Genomic DNA, 13,255 nt, shown 5'->3' with positions numbered 1-13,255 from the left:
GAGTTTGCCCACCCCTGGCACAGACCACTCTGCGAGAAGGGCCTTGTGAGCGAGGGGGAGACCATCAATGTAGGATGTGGGACGTGCAAAGGTCCTGGGGCAGGTTGGAGCTTGGACAAGAAACTGGGGGAAGCGGCTCAGAGGATGCCGGAGACCCCCCCGCCCCCGGAGACCAGGGATTGGGGAGAGGGGCCCAAGGGTGTGGGTTCAAAATGAAGACCCGAGGGATGTCCACGTCAGGGATGGGGTGAGTGAGCCGGGAGCTGGTGGCTGTGACGACAGCAGAGAGACGTGGTCCCTGCCCCAGGGAGAGTGTGGCCCTTGAGGAGAGCCCTCTCTGGGGTCTCCCTGGTTTTTTGGGGTTATTTTTTGTCAAGCTTCACACATTTCTGGCACCTCCTGAAGGGGGTCAGGTCAGACTCCCTGCTGTCTGTGTGTCTCTCCGTCTCCCCAGACTTAGCTGGCAGGCAAGCCCTGACCCCCTGACCCCGAGACAATGCCACGGAGCCGGACACAGCATTCCGGCCACGCCCCTGGGGCCCCCCTTCAAGGGGTCACCGGAGCAGGATATGGTGGGACATTCGCAGGGTCCCTGGACACCCCCACTTCCCACCCTGGATCGCCCCCTTCCCCGTACGAACCTCGTCGTCGGTGAGATAGTCATGGTTCACTTTATCTTTGACTTTGGGGATGGGCACCCCAACAAACCTAGTGAGACCAAAAAAAAAAAATAAAAATAAAAAAAGTGTGAAGAATGAACCCAGATGGCGGAGTTCCCCCTCGATGTCCAAGGAGACGTTCCCTGTCAATCAGACGGTGACTGGCGTTTCCCCTGTCCAATCCGACGGCGACTCAGGCCTTCCCGGTCCAATCAGAGCTGGGCAACTATATCCCTTCCCTCCTCCTCTTCCTCCTCCTCCTCCTCCGCCCCCGTCGGCATCTTTGCAGCCAGAACGGTGTCGTGGAAGCAGCGCCCAAGGATCCGCTCAACGTATACAACACAGAAAACAGGAGACACTCTGGGAATCCAGCGTGGGGGCCTTTCTAGAAGCTTCACGCGGTCGCCGGGCCTCTCGTGATATATAAATTGATTAATAAATAAACAACAACAACATGATATAACAATCATAAAGTGCCCGTAGTTGGCCTTCCGGTACATTCTGGCGCCAGCGAGAGCTTTATATGTATCGCGCATGCACGAGTTAACGTTTACGTTTAAGTTGCCAGTGCCTGTCATAGGTACCGGCCGGTGGGTCGGACGGACGGTCGGACGGTCGGTCGGACGGACGGTCGGATGGTCGGTCGGACGGACGGTCGGACGGTCACTTAGCATTTTATATATATGTATATAGATCACAACTGATCTGTTCATATTTAAGAATGCAGTTAGCGGGTGGGCTCAGGGGTGAGAGCGTCGGCCCGCCCACCGAAGGAAGGGTCACGGGTTTCATTGCTGGTCAAGGCCACGTAGCTGGGTTTGACCCCGGCCCTGGTTGGAGCACATGCGGTGGGGGGTGGGGGGGGGGTGGGGGGTTGGGGGGGTGGTGGGGAGGAGGGAGTCAACCAGTCAACATGTCTCTCTTTCTCTCTCTCACCATCAGGTCTGTGTCCCCGACCGGGGATCGGGCCCGAGACCCCGGTGCTCTAACCACTGAGCCGCACCGGCCAGGGCTGGGGTTTACCTATTAAAGAGGTAGAGGAGGATCAAGACGCCGGCGAGGGTTCCTAGGATGACCATGGAGACAAACAGCTCGCTGGACAGCCATGCTCCGGAGCCTGGGGAGACAGAGAGAGCGGCGGATCAGGTACCCCGGGGGACGAACGGCCCCCACACGGCCCCCGCCCTCCCCCGGAGAGTTCACGGCGAAGAAGAAACACCCAGATTTGGAGGGAGATACTCTCTGAAGGGAAGAACCCAGTCCTGTCCCGGCCCAGTGTGGCTCAGGGGTTGAGCGTCGACCTAGGAACCAGGAGGTCAGGGTTCGATTCCCGGTCAAGGGCACAGGCCCGGGTTGTGGGCTCGATCCCCGGGAGGGGGCGTGCAGGAGGCAGCCGGTCTGTAATTCTCTCTCCTCATGGATGTTTCTATCTCTCTCTCCCTTCCTCTCTGAAATCAATAAAAAAATATATATATATTTTTTTAAAAAAATGAAGATATAGAAACTCATCAGAAAAAGAACTGAAAAATCTTTTTAAAAAGATAAAATAAAAAAAAAAATAAATGAAGCCATAGCTGGTGTGGCTCAGTGGGTAGAGCGCCGGCCTGCGGACTGAAGGATCCCGGGTTCGATTCCCGGTCAAGGGCATGTGCCCGGGTTGTGGGCTCGATCCCCAGGAGGGGGCGTGCAGGAGGCAGCCGATCCATGATTCTCTCTCATCATGGATGTTTCTCTCTCTCTCTCTCTCCCTTCCTCTCTGAAATCAATAAAAATATATATATATATTTTTTTAAAAAAAATGAAGATATAGAAACTCATCAGAAAAAGAACTGAAAAATCATTTAAAAAATAAATAAATGAAGCCCTAGCTGGTGTGTCTCAGTGGGTAGAGAGTCGGCCTGCGGACTGAAGGGTCCCGGGTTCGATTCCCAGTCAAGGGCACATGCCCGGGTTGCTGGCTCGATTCCCCCAGTAGGGGGCGTGCAGGAGGCAGCCGGTCCATGATTCTCTCTCCTCATGGATGTTTCTCTCTCTCTCCCTCTCCCTTCCTCTCTGTAATCCATAAATAAAATATATATATTTTTTTTAAAAATCAAAGGTTCTATTAAAACAAAACAAAAATAGAGCCCTAACCGGTGTGGCTCAGTGGATAGAGCGTCGGCCTGCAGACTGAAGGGTCCCGGGTTCGATTCCGGTCAAGGGCATGGACCTTGGTTGTGGGCACATCCCCAGTGGGAGGTGTGCAGGAGGCAGCTGATGGATGTTTCTAACTCCCTATCCCTCTCCCTTCCTCTCTGTAAAAAAATCAATAAAATATATTTTAAAAAAATAATAAAAAAAATAAAAAATAAATTAAAAAAAAGAGTGGCAGTTACGTCCGAACCCCTGAATTCTTGCCAAGTAATAAAAAACCCCGGGCAGGAAGCCATTGGCGTCTGTTGCTCATTTAATTCCTACAACCTCCCACTGGCAAGAGGAAACAGACCTCATTTAAAAGTTGGCTTTCTCCTCACCGGGGACCAAGGCTGGGCATGGTCTGACGGGATCCGGCGGGATAATTTCCTGGTGGGGTGCGGACGGACGGACGTGAGGAAGTCTGCTTCCCCGTCTCCTCCTCTGGGGATGGGAGAGGTCGGGTTTGGGAGCCTTTTAGGTTTTTCTTAAAGATATTTTTTTTTCTTGATTTCAGAGAGAGGAAGGGAGAGCTATGGCTTCATTTATTATTTTATTTTATTTTATTTTTTAAAAGATTTTTCAGTTCTTTTTCTGATGAGTTTCTATATCTTCATTTTTTTTGAAAAAAAATATTTTTATTGATTTCAGAGAGGAAGGGAGAGAGAGATAGAAACATCCATGAGAGAGAATCATAGATCGGCTGCCTCCTGCACGCCCCCTCCTGGGGATGGAGCCCACAACCCTGGCAGGCGCCCTTGACTGGGAATCGAACCTGGGACCCTTCAGTCCGCAGGCTGGCGCTCTATCCACTGAGCCACACCGCCTAAGGCATGACTCATTTCTTTTAACATTTGCATGACATGCAGAGTACGACTGGCAATACATTGTCCATCTGTTCACTCACAGATTTGTAAATTGTTGCCAGTTTTTAGGCTTATTTTTAAAATATATATTATATTGCTCTGGCCGGTGTGGCTCAGTGGATAGAGCGTCGGCCTGCGGAGTGAGGGGTCCCGGGTTCGATTCCCGGCCAAGGGCACATGCTCGGGTTGCGGGCTCCATCCCCAGTAGGGGACGTGCAGGAGGCAGCCGGTCCATGATTCTCTCTCATCATGGATGTTTCTATCTCTCTCTCCCTTCCTCTCTGAAATCAATGAAAAAAATATATATATATTTTTTAAAAAAATGAAGATATAGAAATTCATCAGAAAAAGAACTGAAAAATCTTTAAAAACAATAAATAAGTGAAGCCCTAGCTGGTGTTGCTCAGTGGGTAGAGCGTCGGCCTGCAGACGGAGGGGTCCCGGGTTCGATTCCCGGCCAAGGGCACATGCCTGGGTTGCAGGCTGGATCCCCAGTAGGGGGCGTGCAGGAGGCAGCCAGTCCATGATTCTCTCTCATCCTGGATGTTTCTATCTCTCTATCCATCTCCCTTCCTCTCTGAAATCAATAAAGAAATATATATAAAAAAATAAAATAAATAAATAATATATTTTTATTGATTTCAGAGAGAGGGTGGGAGAGAGAGGGAGAGAAACATCCATGAGGAGAGAGAATCATGGATCAGCTGCCTCCTGCACGCCCCCTCCTGGGGATCCAGCCCACAACCCGGGCAGGTGCCCTTGACCGGGAATCGAACCCTGACCTCCTGGTTCCTAGGTCGATGCTCAACCACTGAGCCACCCTGGCCGGGTTCACGAGCCTCTATCAAGTTTCAGGAAGATAAAGTGCTCAGGTCCTCGCTCCTGGAATGACCCAGATCAATTCGGGGTGGGCACCCACCATCGTGGGTCCGGCTTTTTGTGGGGGGGGAACGGGGTGGGATACGTACCGAACTCCACCGGCTGGCTCCAAGCACCCCACTGAAGGACCCGGGAGTCGGCCGCCCGCATTCGTACGGCGTGCTTGGCCATGGGTAGAGGTTTTTGAAAGACGTATTTATTTCCCCAGCCACCAGACACCTCCACCTTCGGGGAGCAGAGAACAATAGAGCTGTCTCGTCCATTGAGCAAAGAAAAGGTGGGGATGTGTTTCATTGTCATCGTCGTTATTATCCGATAGAATAACAGCCTCATGTGCTAAGTGTCCAGTCGACCAGTTGGCCGTTCAACCCATCAGAGCGTCATATGCTAATGATATGCTAAGGCCGCTCAACCGCTCGCTATGACATGCACTGACCACCAGGGGGCAGACAGTCGACCTGTCGACCAGTTGCTATGACACGTCATTATTATCCGATAGAATAACAGCCTCATATGCTAAGTGTCCAGTCGACCAGTTGGCCGTTCAACCAATCAAAGCATAATATGCTAATGAATGCTAAGGCCGCTCAACCGCTCGCTATGACATGCACTGACCACCAGGGGGCAGACAGTTGACCTGTCGACCAGTTGCTATGACGTGCACTGACCACCAGGGGGCAGACAGTCAACTGGTCGACCAGCTGCTATGACGTGCACTGACCACCAGGGGGCAGACAGTCGACCTGTCGACCAGTTGCTATGACACGTCATTATTATCCTGTAGAATAACAGCCTCATATGCTAAGTGTCCAGTCGACCAGTTGGCCGTTCAACCAATCAAAGCATAATATGCTAATGAATGCTAAGGCCGCTCAACTGCTCGCTATGACGTGCACTGACCACCAGGGGGCAGACAGTTGACCTGTCGACCAGTTGCTATGACGCGTCATTATTATCCTGTAGAATAACAGCCTCATATGCTAAGTGTCCAGTCGACCAGTTGGCCGTTCAACCCATCAGAGCGTAATATGCTAATGATATGCTAAGGCCGCTCAACTGCTCGCTATGACGTGCACTGACCACCAGGGGGCAGACAGTTGACCTGTCGACCAGTTGCTATGACGTGCACTGACCACCAGGGGGCAGACAGTCAACTGGTCGACCAGCTGCTATGATGTGCACTGACCACCAGGGGGCAGACGCTCTGACCATTAGGTTAGCTTGCTGCTGGGGTCCGGCCGATCGGGACTGAGCGAGACGGGCCGGACATGCCCTGGAGCCCTCCCACGGTCCCTCCCCGGCTGGCCAACCTCCCGTGTCCCTCCCCGGCCCCGATCGTGCACCAGTGGGGTCCCTCAGCCTCGCCTGCGCCCTCTCGCCATCCGGACCCCTCGGGGGATGTCAGAGAGCCGATTTCGACCCGATCCCGCAGGCCAGGCTGAGGGACCCCACGGGTGCATGAATTCGTGCACCGGGCCTCTAGTAAATGTAGATTTTTTTAAAAAGATCACAAGGATGTAATGACTAGTCTCCACGTGAGCCCAGAAGACACCCCCCCCCAGGCCCCCAGGAGTGACTATGGGAAGGGCCCCTCCATCCCTGACTAGATGGAGACTACGATGAAGCTCCAAGAAGGGGTGGTATTTGGGGTCTGAATCTTCACTCACCAGTTGATGGTCACTGGACTGCATACTGTTCTGGAGAGACAAAAAAAAAAAAAAAAAAAAAAAATCCACAAAAAACGAACAAACAAAACAGAATAGGTTTACTTTTCTCCTTGCAATGTCTTTTTTTTTTTTTAAGTGTTTTCTGCCATTTGAGGCAGAAATCCAGCTTTGGGTGGGCAGTGATCTTAAGAGCTCAGCTATCCTGGAGATGACACAGGCAGAGGGATGGAAGGGGCCCCCGGAACCAATCCTTTATTTTTCTGGATCCACAACCGGTGAACATGGATCCTCATTAAATCCAGGTGGATGTGGAGACCAGACTTTCCCATCATCTACACTGGGGCCAGGTGGACATATCACTATTGGTTTTTCCTCGTCTACACTGGGTCCAGGTGGACATATATCCTGGTTTTTCCTTGTCTACGTTGGGTCCAGATAGACATATAACTATTGGTTTTTCCTCGTCTACACTGGGCCCAGGAGGACGTATAACTATTGGTTTTTCCTCATCTACACTGGGGCCAGGTGGACATATATCCTGGTTTTTCCTCGTCTACACTGGGTCCAGATAGACATGTAACTATTTGTTTTTCCTCGTCTACACTGGGCCCATGTGGACGTATCACTATGGGTTTTTCCTCGTCTACACTGGGCCCATGAGGACGTATCACTATTGGTTTTTCCTCGTCTACACTGGGCCCAGGTGGACGTATCACTATTGGTTTTTCCTCGTATACACTGGGCCCATGAGGACGTATAACTATTGGTTTTTCCTCGTCTACACTGGGGCCAGGTGGACGTAGAACTATTGGTTTTTCCTCGTCTACACTGGGGCCAGGTGGACATATATCCTGGTTTTTCCTTGTCTACACTGGGTCCAGATAGACATATCACTATTGGTTTTTCCTCATCTATACTGGGGCCAGGTTGATGTATAACTATTGGTTTTTCCACATCTACACTGGGCCCATGAGGACGTATAACTATTGTGTGTTTTTTCGTCTACACTGGGCCCAGGTGGACGTATAACTATTGGTTTTTCCTCGTCTACACTGGGCCCATGAGGACGTATAACTATTGGTTTTTCCTCGTCTACACTGGGGCCAGGTGGACATATCATTATTGGTTTTTCCTCGTCTACACTGGGTCAGGTGGACATATATCCTGGTTTTTCCTTGTCTACATTGGGTCCAGACAGACATATAACTATTGGTTTTTCCTCGTCTACACTGGGCCCAGGTGGATGTATAACTATTGTGTTTTTCCTCATCTACACTGGGTCAGGTGGACATATATCCTGGTTTTTCCCTGTCTACATTGGGTCCAGACAGACATATAACTATTGGTTTTTCCTCGTCTACACTGGGGCCAGGTGGATGTATAACTATTGTGTTTTTCCTCGTCTACACTGGATCAGGTGGACATATATCCTGGTTTTTCCTTGTCTACATTGGGTCCAGACAGACATATAACTATTGGTTTTTCCTTGTCTACACTGGGCCCAGGTGGATGTATAACTATTGTGTTTTTTTCCACGTCTACACTGGGCCCATGAGGATGTAGAACTATTGGTTTTTCCTCGTCTACACTGGGCCCAGGTGGACGTATCACTATTGGTTTTTCCTCGTCTACACTGGGCCCATGAGGACGTATAACTATTGGTTTTTCCTTGTCTACACTGGGGGCATAAAGACATGGAACTCTTGGTCATCATGGTTCTATTTCTGTGTCTGCCTCTCCACCATCACCATGAGGACTTGCATCGATGCTGAGGTCTGTGTCTGTCCCGTTGGAGCTGCTGTTGGGGTTCACCTCCCCTGAGGACCACCTCTCCCCACCTCCGCCCCACCTTCCCTGCATCCCAGCTGTGTCGCCCATCTCTTCCTGGGACCCTGGCCCTCCTATGGGGTCCTGGAGGTGCCCTCCAGCTCTCTGAGGTCCAGGGCCCCACAGCTCTCGGTCATCTGGGGCCCGGCGTGCCGCGGTCCTCGCTCACCTGTCTGTGGATCTCCAGCTGGTACTGCAACTCCCAGTTGGACAGGAACACGCGGATCCTCGGCGTGTCCCACTGGACGACACAGTGGGAGGCATTGCACTGGACGGTGATGTTGTCGGGGGGGTTGTAGATTTCTGGAAGGAGAAACCGGGATGTGTCCTGTGAGCCGGGGTGTCTCCTGTGAATCCCAAGGAGGGGACACCCCCCTGAGGGGAGACCCAAGAGGTGAGACCCTGGAGGTGAGACCCTGGAGGTGAGACCCAGGAGGTGAGACCCTGAAGGTAAGTCCTGGGAGGTGAGACCCTGGAGATGAGACCCAGGAGGTGAGACCCTGGAGGTGAGACCCTGGAGGTGAGACCCTGGAGATGAGACCCAGGAGGTGAGACCCTGGAGGTGAGACCCTGAAGGTGAGACCCTGGAGGTGAGACCCTGGAGGTGAGACCCTGGAGGTAAGTCCTGGGAGGTGAGACCCAGGAGGTGAGACCCTGGAGGTGAGACCCTGGAGGTAAGTCCTGGGAGGTGAGACCCAGGAGGTGAGACCCTGGAGGTGAGACCCTGGAGGTAAGTCCTGGGAGATGAGACCCAGGAGGTGAGACCCAGGAGGTGAGACCCTGGAGATGAGACCCTGGAGGTAAGTCCTGGGAGGTGAGACTCTGGAGGTAAGTCCTGGGAGGTGAGACCCTGGAGGTGAGACCCTGGAGGTAAGTCCTGGAAGGTGAGACCCTGGAGGTGAGACCCTGGAGGTAAGTCCTGGGAGGTGAGACCCTGGAGGTGAGACCCTGGAGGGAGGTGGCCACCCGCCTAGGGACGCCTGGAGCCCCAGGAGCCGGAAGAGGCAGGAGGGACCCTCCCAGGAGTCTCCGGAAGGACCGTGGCCCTGGGACCCCTGGATCTCAGACTTTCTTGGAAAGGTGGTCTTTGCAGATGGGATGGAGTGGAGGGTCGGAGACGAGGTCGTCCTGTGTCAGGGGGGCCCTCCCTCCAAGGACAGGGTCCTTGTCAGACACGGAAGAGGAGACGCGGACACAGAGGAGAAGCCACGTGCAGACGGATGGTGGCAGAGGCGGGAGGGAGGCAGGGAGGCGGTCACCAGCCTCGGGGACACCTGGAGCCCCAGGCGCTGGGAGAGGCAGGAGGGACCCTCCCTGGAGCCCCCAGAGGGAGCACAGCCCTGGGACCCCTGGATCTCAGACATCTGGTCGCCAGAATGATGAGAAGATACATTTTCATCGTTCTAAGCCCCCCTGGAACCTTCTTCAGATTTCAAAGCAAATTGGCTTTGATACACACGGAGTGGTCAGATGATGATAATCTCTGAACGCATATAATCTGGCCACTCCGTGTGTATATATATATGTATCAGAGGCCCGGTGCATGAATTCGTGCATGGGTGGGGTCTGGCCAGCCCGGCCAGGGGGAGGGGACATGGGCGGTTGGCTGGCCTGCCTGCTGGTTGAACTCCTGGTCGAGGGGACCATTTGCATATGAGCCTTTTATTCTATAGGATAGACACGGAGTGGCCAGATGATGATGTGTTCAGAGATCATCATCATGTAGCCACTCCGTATATATATATTAGCCTTTAATTATAGAAGATTGATTTCAGAGAGAGGAAGGGAGAGGGAGAGAGAGAGAGAGAAACATCCATGAGGAGAGAGAATCATGGATCGGCTGCCTCCCACACGCCACCCTCCTGGGGACCGAGCCCGCAACCAGGGCAGGTGCCTTTGACCGGGAATCGAACCCGAGACCCTTCAGTCTTCAGGCCGACGCTCTATCCACGGAGCCACACTGGCCCCGGGCCTTACCTATTTTCTTTAATATCAACGTATCGTCGAAGAACTGGATGCCTTCGTTGGGACTGGTGCCGTTGACGAGAATGTAAATCTCAGAACCGAATGCCGAGGCCCCTTCGAGGCGACAGCCCACGTGGGTGGTCCCCGCATCGATGAGGTAATGAGGACACTCCCTCTTGCTCTCGGACCTGCAAGAGGCCGAGGTTTTGGGGCGACAGTGAGGACCGTGGCGTGTCTCAGGGTTGTCTCCGTGACCTCCACGCTCCCTGTACGTCAGGCACGTCACACTGGCGGCCCGCGGGCCCGATGCGGCCCACAAGGAATATTTCTGAGGCCGATAGAACGGTAGGTAAGAAACATTATGATAAAGATTTCGTCACTTCATTTTTACCATATCCTGTTATGCACCATCTATATACATGGAGGGGCCAGATGATGATGATCTCTGAACGCATAATCATCTGGCCGCTCAGTATATATATATATATATATTAGAGGCCCGGTGCATGAATTCGTGCATGAATTCTGGCCAGGGGGAGGGCACATGGGCGGTTGGCCGGCCTGCCTGCTGGTCGAACTCCTGGTCGAGGGGACCATGTGCATATTAGCCTTTTATTCTATAGGATAGACCAGTGGTCGGCAAACTCATCCGTCCACAGAGCCAAATATCAACAGGACAACGATTGAAATTTCTTTGGAGAGCCACATTTTTTAAACGTGAACTTCTTCTAACGCCACTTCTTCAACATAGACTTGCCCAGGCCGACGTATTTTGTGGAAGAGCCACACTCAAGGGGCCAAAGAGCCCCACGTGGCTCGCGAGCCGCGGTTTGCCGACCATGGGGATAGACACTGAGTGGCCAGATGATTATGCATTCAGAGATCATCCTCATCTGGCCACTCCATGTATGTAAAAGCCTAATATGTTAAGTGTCCGATCATTCAACAAGTCGCTATGATGTGCACTGACCACCGGGGGGCAGACAGTCGACTGGTCGACCGGTCGCTATGACGTGCACTGACCACCGGGGGGCAGACAGTCGGCTGGTCGACCGGTCGCTATGACGTGCACTGACCACTGGGGGGCAGACAGTCGACTGGTCGACCAGTCCCTATGACATGCACTGACCACCAGGGGGCAGACAGTCGACTGGTCGACCGGTCGCTATGACGTGCACTGACCACCGGGGGGCAGATGCTCCGACCTGTAGGTTAGCTTCCTGCTGGAGCTGACTGAGCGAGACGGGCCAGACACGCCCTGGAGCCCTCCCACGGTTCCTCCCCGGGCTGGCCAACCTCCCGGGTCCCTCCCCGGCCCCAATGGTGACCAGTGGGGTCCCTCGGCCTGGCCTGCGCCCTCTTGCCATCCGGGACCCCTCGGAGGAAGACGGAGAGCCGGTTTCGGCCCGATCCCACAGGCCAGGCCTAGGGACCCACGATGCACCTGGCCTCTAGTTATTCATAACAAACTACAGCGTTCGCCAATCAATGACCCATGACTATCGCCGAGTGGCATTCATTCGCCTTACGTGCAGGCCACCATTTCTCTCCAACAACACCGGCAGCGAATATGCTAGCAGCCGATGGCCACGTCCTTCATCTTGGACCGACGTGCGTGGCGTGAGGGTCATGCAATAATAAATTATTATTATTATTATTATTAATTTATTATTGCACGACCCTCATTCCTTTGTGCCGTTACTCAGCGTCTGGTGAGCTCTTGCTCCAGAAAAAAAAATAGTCATTTCTATGAAAATGTTCTACTGTGCCCTCAGCGGTGTGGCTCAGTGGATAGAGCGTCGGCCTGCGGAATGAGGGGTCCCGGGTTCGATTCCTGGTCAAGGGCATGGACCTTGGTTGCGGGCACATCCCCAGTGGGAGGTGTGCAAGAGGCAGCTGATCGATGTTTCTCTCTCATCGATGTTTCTAACTCTCTATCCCTCTCCCTTCCTCTCTGTAAAAAAACAATAAAATATATTTTAAAAAAAATAAAAAATAAAAAAATAAAAAATAAATAAAAAATAAAAATAAATAAAAAGGCCAAAACAGGTTTGGCTCAGTGGATAGACCGTTGGCCTGCGGACTCAAGGGTCCCGGGTTCTATTCCGGTCAAGGGCATGGACCTTGGTGGCGGGCACATCCCCAGGTGGGGGCGTGCAGGAGGCAGCTGATGGATGTTTCTCTCTCATCATTGATGTTTCTAACTCCCTGTCCCTCTCCCTTCTTCTCTGTAAAAAATCAAAGAAATATATATATATTTTAAAAATAATAAATAAAATGGCCAAAACCGGTGTGGCTCAGTGGATAGAGCGTCGGCCTGCGGACTCAAGGGTCCCAGGTTCGATTCCGGTCAAGGGCATGGACCTTGGTGGCGGGCACATCCCCAGGTGGGGGCGTGCAGGAGGCAGCTGATGGATGTTTCTCTCTCATCATTGATGTTTCTAACTCTCTCTCCCTCTCCCTTCCTCTCTGTAAAAAGTCAATGAAATATATTTTAAAAAAATAAATAAAATAAAATGTTCTGTTGTTTCATGTTCACGATTCCTCGTGGATTTCAGCCTTTGGCCTTCAGCACGTCCCTATCGCCATCAACCTACATTTTTATGACAATGGAGGCCTTCGTTTTGTGTAAGGCCCACCTTCCCCGTCAAACCTGTTCATCTGGCCCGGGTGAGCCTCTGAGTCGGACACGCTGGCTGTACATCTTACCAGAGGTCTCGGATGTGCAAGAAGTACTGGACGTTTTCCGGGGCGGTGGGACCCCTGACCCACGTGCAGTTCATGAAATCCGCCTTGTAGATGAGGCAGGAGACGTTTTGTGCGGCTGTGCCCTGCCCACCTGGGAGAGACAAAAAAAAAAACAATACACACACACACACACGTGCACACGCACACACACGCACACACACGTGCACACACACATGCACGCACACGCACGCACACACGCACACACACACACAATAATTGGCACCTGAAAGTTAAAAGGCCGTGGATCCCACCCCCACACCCCCCCCAAAAAAAAGTCCTGGCTGGTGTGGCTCAGTGGATAGAGCATCAGCCTGCAGACGGAAGGGTCCCGGGTTCGATCCCGGTCAAGGGCATGTCCCTGAGTTGCAGACTTGGTCGCATGAGGAAGGGAGCCAATGGAGGTGTCTCTCTCACGTCGATTTTTTTCTCTCTGTTTCTCCCCGTCCTTTTCACTCTCTCTAAAAAAACACAA

The 13,255-nt window shown here is 52.6% G+C and overlaps 1 protein-coding gene across 1 annotated transcript in view; it reads right to left on the bottom strand.

The window, feature by feature from the left end:
* CSF2RA (colony stimulating factor 2 receptor subunit alpha) overlaps window positions 1-13,255 on the bottom strand; it is a 31,180-nt gene that overhangs the window by 1,520 nt on the left and 16,405 nt on the right. Inside the window, exons 5-11 of the mRNA XM_080651932.1 lie at window positions 12,745-12,874; window positions 10,048-10,223; window positions 8,240-8,373; window positions 6,244-6,273; window positions 4,666-4,801; window positions 1,683-1,776; window positions 642-708 (exon numbers count right to left, since the gene is read on the bottom strand). Of these exons, the coding sequence (XP_080508058.1) occupies window positions 642-708; window positions 1,683-1,776; window positions 4,666-4,801; window positions 6,244-6,273; window positions 8,240-8,373; window positions 10,048-10,223; window positions 12,745-12,874 (767 nt within the window). The remainder of the gene's footprint in view (window positions 1-641; window positions 709-1,682; window positions 1,777-4,665; window positions 4,802-6,243; window positions 6,274-8,239; window positions 8,374-10,047; window positions 10,224-12,744; window positions 12,875-13,255) is intronic.

This window comes from Plecotus auritus (assembly GCF_963455305.1).
Source record: "Plecotus auritus genome assembly, chromosome: X".
NCBI lineage: Eukaryota > Metazoa > Chordata > Mammalia > Chiroptera > Vespertilionidae > Plecotus > Plecotus auritus.
This window is presented reverse-complemented; position numbering and strand designations above follow the sequence as displayed.